At 45.4% G+C, this 12,912-nt stretch overlaps 1 protein-coding gene across 1 annotated transcript in view; it reads right to left on the bottom strand.

The window, feature by feature from the left end:
* Positions 1–5,641: 5,641 nt before the first annotated feature.
* Positions 5,642–12,912, bottom strand: part of E2F7 (E2F transcription factor 7) — a 41,940-nt gene continuing 34,669 nt past the window's right edge. Inside the window, exons 12-15 of the mRNA XM_015561324.1 lie at positions 11,371–11,934; positions 10,088–10,343; positions 7,676–8,097; positions 5,642–6,370 (exon numbers count right to left, since the gene is read on the bottom strand). Coding sequence (XP_015416810.1) covers positions 6,200–6,370; positions 7,676–8,097; positions 10,088–10,343; positions 11,371–11,934 — 1,413 coding nt within the window. The 3' untranslated portion in view covers positions 5,642–6,199. The remainder of the gene's footprint in view (positions 6,371–7,675; positions 8,098–10,087; positions 10,344–11,370; positions 11,935–12,912) is intronic.

The raw sequence follows: 12,912 nt of genomic DNA, 5'->3' as shown, positions 1-12,912 counted from the left end.
ATGATCTTATATGCATCTCCCCAAAACAGTTCAAATGTTAACATTATTTTGCACAGTTTCAGCTGGCTGTGCAAAGAGAGGGCTGCCTGTGTATTCAAGGCACACCTTTTTGCACACCTGTTTATGGTCTTAAAATTAGTACATCCTAAAAATTGGGTAGGTTTGCATGAACGACTCCTTCAACATTTTGTTAAAAGATTTTGCCTTAGCTTGATAAGTGGCATGACTTAGAAACAAGTGTGCAGGACTGGGATATTGGGAAAATTGTGTTCTGGTCTCAGCTTTCTGATTAAGTAGCTGTATGATCCAGGGTGAGTCACTTAACTCCCTGGCTTCAATTTCCCCTCTATAAAATAAGTGAGTGAATATGATGATTTTAAGGTTCTTTTGGGAACTACATTTCTATAATTCTCTACCATTATTTATTTTTTAAAATATATTTTTATTGATTTCAGAGAGGAAGGGAGAGGGAGAGAGAGAGAAAAAAATCAATGATGAGAGAGAATCATTGATAGGCTGCCTCCTGCACGCCCCACACTGAGGATCAAGCCCGCAACCTGGGCATGTGCCGACAAGGAATGGAACTGTGACCTCCTGGTTCATAGGTGGATATTTAAACACTGAGCCACATCGGCTGGGCATCTGCCATTATTAAAGAGAGAAAAATAGTGGAATGCTGCCCATTCCCAAAATTACTTCCATTTGCATAACAGTAAATATTTATTGAGTGAATAAATGACGTAGGTGGATGCACATTTTGTGGTGGGAATTGTGAATACAGATACAAATCATCTGTGGTCTCTGCCCTTAAGAAGCTAATATTGATTCCTTTCCTCTTTAATGAAAACTTAACAAGTTTTAGAGGCTTATATAATGGATTAATTCATTGCTTTCCATGGTACCTTCTGCAGGACCTTGTAAGATACACGAAGAGAGAAAGGCCCACTATCAAACCAGTTACATTTATTTTGTATACAGACTATATTCTTCTTATGAATTTGTCTCCAATGAATCTTCTATTAAAACAGAAGTAACTGTTTAATTTTGTTAAAGCAGTTACCTTTGCTTTACCAGAATGACCCACTTTTGAGTCTTTCAGGGCAGTTGAGGAGACTGGATGCTTGTGTAGAAGGGCCAATCACAATGAAAACTGCCAGTGGGCCGTTTTCAAAAAAGGATTTAGATATGAGATAACAAAACAAAGCTATTTTAGTTTTAGGTATAATTTCTAATTTTCAGAATCATTTTTCAGGTAAAAAGGAACATTGAATCAACCTGATTTTCACACTAAAAATAAACTAATAGCTACCAAAATTTATTTTTATGAAGATGAGCTATTAAGCGCCATGACAATCACACAGGAGAATACAAATCTTGGACAATGTTAGTTTGTACCTGTTTTCACCGGCTGTTGAATGTGAGCTTGGCCCTGGCACCAAATTAGAGTAAATGTTGCATCCCAAAGCGTTGGCAGAGGAAGTTTTGCAACTCATTACATCACTGTTGAATCCCTTCACCCTCAAGGCCTGGAAGGTTTTGAGCAGAAGGATTTTGTGGCGATTGCTTTGGAGGCTTATGCTGTGGTTTCTCACCTCTGCCTCCTTAGAGCCAGCCAGGAAAGGGGCTGCTGCTTGCCTCCTGCAAATGGAGGTGTGTTCTGGTGTGACCCTGGCCTGGGGGCGTGGGGGTGTGGGGGTGTGAACAGCTCTAGCATTGAAGGAAGAGGCTGCTGAGTTTGGCTGGGCCTTTTCTCCAAGAATCAAGGTTCAGGACACGGATGTGGGCTGTGGTAGAGCAGCCTAGGATGGTTCTCATCCTGCCTAAGAACCTACGACCTTGCTGGGGCTAGAAATGTAGACAAGTGCTCAGTGGAGACACAGGACCGTGCCCTCCTCTTCTGTACTTGAGCGCCAGGGCAGGAGTTTTAAATACTCCTCCCACATATGAATTGAGACTGTCTCTGTGGCTTGAAATGACTATAGAACTTCTATGACTTACAGTAACCAGGTAAGTCATAGCACCTAACCTAATATTCACTCCAGGGCGAGTGGGTTACCCCCACTGACCTAAAGAAGCTTAGAGAGATGCCGGGAGACAGATCAGAGCTGCTTTCACGATTCCTCCATGAGCCCTGCTTGTTCAATGCACGGCTCACACCGTTAAAGTCAACCAAGACGGGGCACATATGATATTGGCAAATGCCTGCAATACAGCAAGACGCTGTTATAATGTAACACCCACTACATATGTGCCCGTGAACCCCTAAGCCTGGTGCTGTGAAGAACAAATTGGCCATGGTTTAGTTTATATGTCTTGTGAGACTAGGGACAGGGGCAAGAAGTGACATGTGAGAAGGGGTCACAGTACAAGGGAGGCACAAGCTGATTCTGGCCAAGGGGCAAGCCCTATTATGGGGTCCTGTAGTCCCTCCGTCCACCACTCTGGGGGCCTCTACTGGGTACCTCGCACTGGGCTGGATATTGCGATTCTAAAGCTGTTGTTTTCCCTGGCACCTCACAATCTAGCAGGGGCGACTAACAACAATGTAACGAATTGACTCTGGAGGTATAATGAGTTAGTGTAAATCAGAGTAAGGCATCTGTTCATTTAAAAGTGAGGGTTAACAGCCCTGGCCAGTGTGGCTCAGTTGGTAGGGCATTGTCCTATTCACTGAGAGGTCAGAGGCTCCATGCCCAGTCAGGACACATGCCCGGGTTTCAGGGGCTCCATCCCATTGGGGGTGTGCAGAGGCAGCGGATCGATGTCTCACCCTCATCGAAGTTTCTTTCTCTCTAAAATCAATAAAAAGTGAGGTCACCTGGCCAGTGTGGCTCAGTGGTTGAGCACTGACCTATGAACGGAGAGGTCACAGGTTTGATTCCTGGTCAGGGCACATACAGGAGGCAGCCCATCAATGATTCTCTCTCGTCATTGATGTTTCTCTCTCCCTCTCCCTTCCTCTCTGAAATCAATAAAAATATATTAAAAAATAAAAATAAAATAAAAAGTGAGGTTTAACAGTGGAATTTGGCTTTAAACTAAAGGTGGGCATTTGCTAGATTGAGAAACATTTAGCCTTTGGTCTGCATTCACTGTGATCCTTAATATTGCATAAGCATGAGTATCATCTGGAAGCTCCAGACCTCCAGAGATTCTAACTCAGATAGCATTCCGAAGCTTAGGAGCACCGGCTCTCCACCCTCCCAAGATCCCATGTATTCCTGACACAGGTTTTGGCATTTGGGAACCACCAGAAGGTCTCAGCAAAAAGATGTGACTTGGGCTTATGAGGGCCTATTGGCTACCCTGCACCTGGTCATGGTTTTCCTGAAGACGGCACTCAAAAAGTCCACCAAACAAACATAACTAGCATCTCTTTGTTTTTATTGCTATTTTGTAAAGCCTAATATTTTTCTAAAAAAAAAAATCAGTTTACATGTAGTAAGTTACAAGTAAACAGCTATAGATAACATAGCCATTAGAAAAAAAAAGAACTAAGTATGAAAACAAAAGCAGAAAGCAGCAATAAAATTAACACCTACATACAACTAGCAGTGCAATAAGATACGCAGAAAGCAGCTTTACCTGGAAAGAAAAGGTGATTTAAATACAGAAATAGCACCTTACAAAAAGGAATTGAGACATGTAAACGTGGTAGGCAGATTCAAGTATAAAAGTTATACCCCCAACTCTTGTACCAGAATGAAAGGGTTTCACAAACCCTGGACAGTGTAGGGCACACACCCTCCTCAGTGCCAACTCAGAGCTGCATTTCCTTAGTAGGATCACCAATGATTGTTTTTTTCTTTTACTAAATCATACAATGACAGACTCAAGATTGCCACTGCCGCGTCACGGGCCCAAACACCCAAGTCCAGCTCAGCAGCTTCACTGAGTTGGTGGCTCTGTAAGAAACAGACGCATCATCAGGACAGAAACCGCCATGCATTGTTTCCACATGTCACACAGCCACATTACGACGTGGGTATTGAATACAAAAGGCACCTGTTCTTAGTTTTCTATCGCTAAGTATGGTCACAGAATCGTGATATTCCCGTTTATGGGGTTACTTCCTAACACTCCTCAAGAACTGTGAATTTTCCGAGGTTTATGTGGTTATATCATGATCAGAATTTTTTTTTAAAAAAAAGATAGTAAAGTTAAAGTGAGGAACATCTAAGGACAGAGGAGATAATCAGTCTATGTTTTGATTTAAATGCAGACCTCTTGAGTGAAAATATTTGGGGACAGTCTCCAGCAGGGCAGCTCTAACCTGCAGCCCCCTGTGCAGGTTTATATCCGGAGTCCTGAAAAGGGCCTGTTCTCATTTGTTCCGATGGGGATCCCATCATATCCGTTCAAGGTAATCATTACCATGCAATGGTGGAGGACTGAACATTTTTATCTGTTGAACTCCAGAGAAGGTTGTAAAAAAGGGGAAAAAGAGCATCTTGTAAACTTTAAAAGTTTAGTGTTAGTAAAATTTTATATGGTAGCAAATTTACTTATTCTAACTACCTACTTTTAGTTTTAAAAAAAAATCTTATGGGGGTATTAAGGCTAATAATATCCGGTAGTTAATATACAGCTACTTTACACAGACTCCCAGAGTCTCTTAAATTAGTATTTTTATTCTTTCATATAACATTTTATTGGGTCCAAAAATAAAAATAAAATAAAACCCTAAACCAAGACTCCAAATCCAAGATAGAAATTTAAAAAAAGAGAAAGGAATAAAGAAAGAGGAAGGGAAGGACCCATTTATTCTGAAGAAACAGGAGTGAGGTTAAGATCAATAAATTTAGGCATACAAAGATCTCGTCTGGCTAATGCACCGAAGCCCTGAAGTAATCCGGGTTGACAAAGGGAGACTGCGTGACAGCCTCCCGAATTGCAGTCACGCTGAACTATGAGCCCCTGCTTTCACGTGCTTGCTCTCTGTCCTCTGAACATAACTCTGGTTTGAATGCTCTTGGGTACTCAACAACCTGTGTCCACTTTCCTCTCACCCTTCCAAACTGAAGACAAAAAGTAAAGGAAAAAATAATCACCTACTGTCCTAGTATCAGTGTCTACATTAATTCTTCAGAATTCTACCAAAAGACCCTATTCAGATTCCAATTTCCCATACAATTACTTCCCACCCTCCTGATGTACTCAATGAAGAGCAATTGTTAGAAGGCATCCAGACCTGACATTTAATATTTAAATAATTTTAAAAAAAGCACCCCACAGGGGCATGTAGTGAAGGACAGTGAACACAGTCAGGTTTTTTTGTTGTGTTTTTTTTTGTCCACAGTTAACTGAGAAGCAGCGGTTTGGCTGCTGTAGTTTATCTGAGCTCTTGTGCCCAGACAGGGTTAGCACATCTGTTGTAGCAAGGTGTGCCATTCACAGTTATTTTGGTCTTGACATTCTGTCATGTGTACCAACATTATCCACATTATCTCCAAGTTGTAAAGTAAGTGCAGGGCAAATTATAGGGGGAAAGCACAAACATTCAAGTCGTCACACCCTGAAGAGCACGTTTTGCTGTACAGTGGGGCCTTGACTTACGAGTTTAATTCGTTCCGAGACCGAGCTCGTTAACTCAAATTACTCTGTCAACTCAATGCAAAAAATCGGCGGAGAGACAGCTGGTATCTCAAAAAACTCGTTAGTCGGGACACTCGTAAGTCAAGGCCCCACTGTACTTGTAAACTTTCTGCACTAAGTCCCATTCCGGGAACACAATAAATAACACGGTAGGATTCACAGCTGACGCTGTCTTCCTGATGAAGCCTTTTAATCTGCAGGAAGGAAGGCCCTCTCACCACAGATCTGCTCAGGGCAAGTGGAAAGACACGTCAGGGACACTCACCCTGGCTAAGTGCTGGACAGGCCCCACCTTAGGGAAACGACAGGCTCCAGTAGCTTGTTCCGATCTACTTCGAGCAAATAGAGAATTTTTGGAGCATAACAAGTCAGCGGGCGCTTTCCCTGCCACAACAGGCACAGGGTCTGGGCGCTAACTGGTACTAAAGGCGCAATTAGTAACAATGACTTTCAGGAGAATAGAGGGTGGTGTGAAGTTAACGTGAGGACCGGAGCGTGAAAGGCGCGATGGCGTGCATTCTGCTTCGCTCCAGCGCCAGGACCTGACCTGTGACAGACAGGGAAGCTCGGGCGGTCTGAGGCACACCATCGGGCAGGGCACCGGCTAGTGGGCACCGCCGCTGGGTATTTCAAGTCTCCGCTGCGCCGAGCTGGCGTTTTGCGACTGCTTGCTCTCTCTTCTCCCAAGGACCCGGTCTCCAAGGCTGCCGGGCGTCTTGAAGAATGTCTCACAATGTGTGTGTCGGGTGCTCTTGGGGGTCCCTGGAGTTGGGGACTACAAAAGAAAAACAGAGTAAATAAAAGCAGAAGGGAAGTCAAATTGTTCTCTGTCTCTAAACTGGAAGTCCCGTGTCATTATGGTCCCTAAGCAGGCGGTCCCTCCTCTTTGCTTTTCTATCACATTCATGCGACTTATCTCCTCAACACTTACCACAATTGGAAATTAACTTACCTTGTGTGCAAAAAGGCAGCCTAACAAAGAATTTATAAGCATGGCACCTGGAGCCAGGGTCTGGGCTCTGCCATAATTAGCTGTGTGACCTTGGGCAAATGATTTAACCAGTATGTCCCCCAGTTTCTTCATCCATACGATGGGGATGATAAAAGTACCGACTTTAGAGGTTGTAAAAACTGAACAATATAATACTGGTAAGGTACTTTAGAGCATGCCAAGCAAACAGTAAGTATGTGTTTCTTGGCTCTTTTTGTTTATTGGTATTTATCCTCTCCTGTTAAATGTTAAACATTTATCCCCTTAACAAGCTCTATGAGGGCAGGACTATTATCCTGTTTACTGTTAAACCCTCACTGCCTAGGTCAGTGCCTGGCACATAACTGGTGATCAAAAAGTATATGTTACATTGTAATAGCCTTGTTTAAGGACTACCATGTTTATTTCAACGCCTACTAAACTTCTGAGCCTCTGAATAACATGTTTAAAATATTTTTTTGCAGCAACATAACTCTTTCTTTCGGAGAGAAAGCACTCTGAAAAATGCTTAATGCATGAAAGGAATTAAACAAATACTTATTGACTAAAGTATAAATGGAGTTTGGGGAGAAATATAGTTTGATTAATTTATATTAATCATATACACTTATATATGTACATTTGCCTCTGTTCTGAGTGTGTATGCATATAGATGCCTCCTAAACACTGCATTTTAAGAAATGACAGGTGCTAAAAATCTTTGTGTCAGTATCAAGACTTCCGAAGTTTCTCTTGTTTCTGCACAATTAAAATTCAGGGTGGTCTCCTTTATGGACCTAACGAAATGAAAACTTGGAGAATCTGAACATTCAGCATTCATCAAAAATTTACCTGAACTAAGCCTAAAATAATTTCCTCTAATTAAAAACAAATAAGACACATTTTTGTCTTTAAAGCACGGATCTCCTGCCACAGGCCTCTGTACTTTATAAGCAGGTAACGGGGTCTGTAGGGGAAGCGGGGAGAACCTCACCCGGAGCCGCTGCCCTGCATTCAGGTGACTAAAACCAAAGCTGGTGAGATGCAGGCACCCCCGTCCCAGAGCGATGAGCCTTCCTGTGCAAACGGAAACAAAACTTCAGGACTCACCTGCTGTAATTTCACCACAGAGCCTGGGTGTCCTTCGTACACTGGGGATGTGGGCTGGGTGGCGTTGTGGAGTCTGGACATCACTGGACTCTGGTTAAGTGAGTGGGGACCCTGAAGCTGAGGGTCTGCCGGAGAGAGTGTCGAGGAGTTTGGGTTAACCAGGGCTGCAGGGCCGAGGAGAAGATGAGGCGTTGATCCGAGGCCTGGCAAGCGGAAATTCCCAGGTCCCATGTTTGGGACAGTGCCAGGGGCAGGGGAAACCGGCCCGGCCATTGTGGGAGAATAGAGAACAGGAAATGGGCCTAGTGTCGAAGATGGTAAGACCATGCAAGGGACACCGAGGGGTGGCAGCTGACCCGAAGGTGGTCTCATAGCATGAGGGGTCTGACTGCCAGGTAGGAGCACATTGAGACCATTTAATCCTGAAACAAGCAGAACAAGGCGGAAGTCAGAATGAAGGTCCCATTCAAGCTCAAATTCCTCAGGGCACTTGCAAATGGGAGCCCCCAGTGAATCAACCTCACCAGAGCAGTCAGCGCTCCCCTGTGCCCTCCCAGCCCCTTCCCTGTGCTCTCCCAGCCCCTTCCCTGTGCTCTCCCAGCCCCTCCCCTGTGCCCTCCCAGCCCTTCCCCTGTGCCCTCCCAGCTGGCACTGCCTCTTTGCAGCAGGAGCTCTGGCTGAACCCACCCCCGTATTTCTGTGTGAGAACTGGGTGGATGGCTGTGTCTCCCGAGGGGGATTTCAATGTGAACACCACTGCACTGAAATGGAGGAGGAATGGAACTTGGATGGGAAAAACTGTATCTTTACTTCTATGACCTGTAGCTGAAATTTATATTTCCCTCAGTTAAGACCATGGGCAACACATCACAACACTGTTACTACTACCTTGACTTTGTCACTAGAACAAACACAGATGTATTCATAGAACATTGCAGCTATGGCAGATTTCTGAAGACTGTTACGCTCATCACAATTTTGAAATTATGAGAGTACTGGCTTTTTTGTCACATATTTTTATTACTATAATTAAAAAACATTTTTCTAACTGTATCTATAATAATAAAAGCGTAATATGCTAATTAGACCAGACAGCCGAACGACCTTTCGGACATCCTTCTGAGTGACCTTCCGGATGAAGCCGGGGCTGTGAGGGCCGAGCGGCTTGCAGGAATTTCGTGCACCGGGCCTCTAGTTTCCATATAATTGGCTTCCTTTGTAATCTCTGTGTTCTGTGCACTTGTAAGTGTGCTCAGGAGGAATCCCTGGGCTGTACCACAGAGGCAGAGGGTCCATGGCCACGTCTGGGTTTTGCTCAATATATCTGTAACACTGAGAATCACGTTTGAACTCTCACAAAATACTTGCCAAAGGAATAAAGAATGTCTTCTAGAGGAGCGAATAATAACCAGTTCCTACCTACCTGTGAAGTGAACAAGGACTTGAGGAAAATCAATTTAAGTCTCTTTCCATCCAGAGCAGCTTCATGTACTCTGTGCATATCTAAATTAGGTGTCTATTATACTTCAGCTTTACTTCAAAATGGTAACAGCATTTATTGAGTCTTACTAAGTGTCAGACACTATTATTCTGAATGCTTCAGATGTATGCTCATTGAACTGAATTTTCACAGCACCCCTCCCCCCAGGAAGCAGGTGCTGTTGTGATTGCCGTTTTACCAATGAGGGTGGCTGCAGACCGCCTTTCGCTCCCACAGACAACAGGGGGCTTTCACACCCAGCCCTTCTGCTGCAGCCCTGCCACCTGACCAGTCACAGGCTTGTCCCTCTGGACATTCAAGAGATCAGCACACTAGGGGCACACAGTGGCCAACTGGCTCATACTGTCACACTGAACCAATGTCAGACTCAGCCGAATTATAAAAAAGAATCATGTTTTGAATTTGTTGTGCCTTTTAAAATTTTAAATCCTCACCCAACGATATGTTTTTTATTGATTTTAGAGAGAAGAAGGGAGAGAGAGAAACATCGATGTGAAAGAGAAACATTGATTAGTTGCCTCCTGTAGGTGCCCCAACCGGGGATCGAACCCACAACCTATTTATGTGCCCTGATCAGAAATGGAACCCACAACCTTTTGGTATATGGGACGAGGCTCCAACCAACTGAGCCATCTGGTCAGGGCTATTGTGCTTTTTTTAGCAAATAAAGTTTAATACTTTTTTTTTAAAAATCACTTTCGTAATTATTTTCCCATTAACCTGGAGGTTGGCAAAAGTCTAAGCAGCCTCTCCCTTCGTTTCATCCGTGGAGGAAACAAGAGGGCTGAGAGTAAAATGACTCGAAGGCTCATCAATGAACTGCTTTGGTCAGGTGACACGGAACAAGATTTAAGAATCCAACTGATCGTCGATTACCCCAAGGGCCTTTGGGACATGACGACATCCCTTACCGGCTGGTGGCTGCACGTAAAGACACTGCAGCAAAGAGGGCTCGGTGGTGCCTTCATTTTCTTGCAAAGGCTTTTCAGTCTCTGTGTTCCTTGGAAGACTTCCCCACTCGGAAGAAATGAAGCCATGTGCTGGAGCCTTTCCCCAAACGCCCCTTGCAGCAGGCAGGTGGCTATTCAAGGGCATGTCTTCAAGGGACACAGACGCCCTGTTACCCCGCATCTTGGGAAAGGCAACATCTGAGGAATCTGCGGATTTCTAAGCACAACCAAACCAGGAACCAGAAAAGCAAGTCAAAATCCCAGCAGCAAATCTTAATAACTTAATAATGTTAGCACAACAAAAATAATCTTGTTTTGCTTTACCAAAACAACTGCCACAGAACAGGAAGGTCAAACACGGCTATGCACAACAGTGACTTGTGTATGTCTGTTGTCTTGGTCACGTTTTAGGAATGGCCTGAAAATCAGGGTCACGTCTCAAGCATAGAAATGGCGGAGATTTTCATAAACCGGAAAACGGGCCATGATGTTCAGATTGTGCAATATGTTTCTGAGCTGCCAGCACAGAAAGGGTGGTGATACCACAGTCTTTGAGGGGCCTGATAAGAATTGCGGGGAGGCCCAAAGCTGTCTTGGTTATCTAAGGATTCCCAGGAAGGGTGCCCAGCTGACCCACGACAACCCGCTGCAATGCCAGTGCTCCTGCTGTCTGCGAGTCTCACTGGTCACGCCCCATCAACCTCTGCATGGCCACTAAGCGGGAGACGTGGGCAGCTCCTGTGTTTGCTCTTTTCCCTTTGTGGGGAGGGAGACGGGATCTCTGAGCAGAGATGAAAACTGACCAAGCACAGGCTCTGAAAGTGAAGTAGCGTCCACATTCCGGACTCTGGAACTTAGCTGAGTCCTGGATTAAGATGTCTTCAGTGATCTCAATGTATTTCAAACAAAAGGACGGCAACAAGACCAGGAGGAAATATACAGGCGTGTGAACAGTGGTGGCCTCTGTGTGGTGGCATTATGGGTAGAACTTTTCTTTAAACGTTTTGTCATTTTATACAAAGTGTGACTTTTATAAAAATCACTTACTTTTCTTATAGTACTACTTTACGGCAAGCCTTTTGGGGAAAGCAAGTTCAGGCCTTAAATATGCAAGTGGCCCATGAAATACCCCCTGTTCCAGACTCAGTAGCTTATTAACCTCGGTGTGTCCTCATTAGGAAGAAGCTCCGGAAATAGGACGTCCCCAAACACACCCACCCAAGAATCCACCGTGATGCCCTTACCTTGGGCATGACCAGGGACAGAGGGCCGTCTTCATAGTCCCTGCTTTGTCTTTTAGCGGCCGGCTCCTCCTCCTCCTCCTCCAGCAGCTGCCTCTCCTCACCCAGGCGCTTCTGGGCTGCAGGTGTGGACCACAGCGCTGCGGCTGAGGCCTCTGAGCCTCTGCTGTCCCTCTCGGACCCGGGCTCGGGGAGCGGTCCCTCCCGCAGGCTCCCGCACAGCATGTACAGAGAGGCGGAGGGCACGTACAGCAGGGGCTGGCTGGCCAGCAGGCCTGGCTTCAGGCTCTCCACGTCTGAGGCCGCAGAAGCAAGGGAGACACCTACTTGTCTATTCAGACCATTCTGTGTGGAGAAGGCCTGCAAGTCCGTCTGAGGCATGGAAAACACCTGGTGGACTAAAGGATTGACACAGTATTCTGAGTCCACAGGATGGACAGGGAAAGGAGGGGTGGGGTCCAGGCTGCTGGATGGAAGTGTCACCCTCTCCCCGTCCAAGGCTTTGCCCCTATAATAAAAAGAAACAACAGGAACCACTGAGTTACCACATTCTACCAACTCCCGACTCTACTTTTCTGAAGAGACGCACCAAAGCAAGAGTGGGGAATACTGCTCGGTTGTTAAAGTGTATTCCCTGAACACATATTAGGTAACCTAACCGCAGAGGCGATGACCAGGTATAACCAGGATCGACAGTTGGCGAGGGGGCAGGGAGGGAGGAGCTGATGGCTAATGGGGGAGTTGCTCTGGGAGGATCTGTTTAGAGCTAATACTGGCCCCTTCCACATCTAATAGTTATCAATTACCCAGCAGGTACCCCTTACCAGGCACATGGGTACTACAATAATTAGCACAACATTATAATACTTTACACAATTGTTATAATATTAGTCACCACTCTCATCCCCCCAGTTTATTAGGGAACAAAACTGAGGTCCAGAGGGTAAGCAATCTCCTGAAGGTCACCCAGAGGGGCCTCTTGCTCAGTCACCGTGAGAGATCCGGGCTGCTTAAGAGACTGGACAACTTTGATTTCAAGGATACATCCCATTTGTCTCAAATCCTCTGTGAGACAAATGAAGTGGGCAATGAGTGAGGAAATACACTTATCTACAAAATTATTCTTTTCTGTCATTCTTATCCCATTCTGCTCAGTATTACTATAGACTTTTTAGGCAACGCATTCAAAATCAAGGCCCATCAATATGTGAGATTATAAACATTATCTGGCCTTTTATACAAAAACTAGAGGCCCGGTGCACAAAAATTTGTGCACTCGGGGGTGAGGGGGGACCCCTCAGCCCAGCCTGTGCCCTCTCGCAGTCTGGGACCACTCGGGAGATAACGACCTGCTGGCTTAGGCCCGCTCCCGGGTGGCAGAGGGCAGGCCCAATCCCTAGGTACAGCCCCTGGTCGGGCTCAGAGCAGGGCCAATTGGGGAGTTGGGGCGCTGCCCCCTGTCATGCACAGAGCAGGGCGGATTGTGAGGTTGTGATGCCACCCTCAGTCACGCTCAGGGTAGGGCCGATTGGGGGGTTGGGGCTC

This window comes from Myotis davidii, unplaced genomic scaffold (genome assembly GCF_000327345.1).
Source record: "Myotis davidii unplaced genomic scaffold, ASM32734v1 scaffold54, whole genome shotgun sequence".
NCBI classification, from domain to species: Eukaryota; Metazoa; Chordata; class Mammalia; order Chiroptera; family Vespertilionidae; genus Myotis; species Myotis davidii.
Note: the sequence above shows the minus strand (reverse complement) of the source record. Positions and strands in the feature narration are given on the sequence as shown.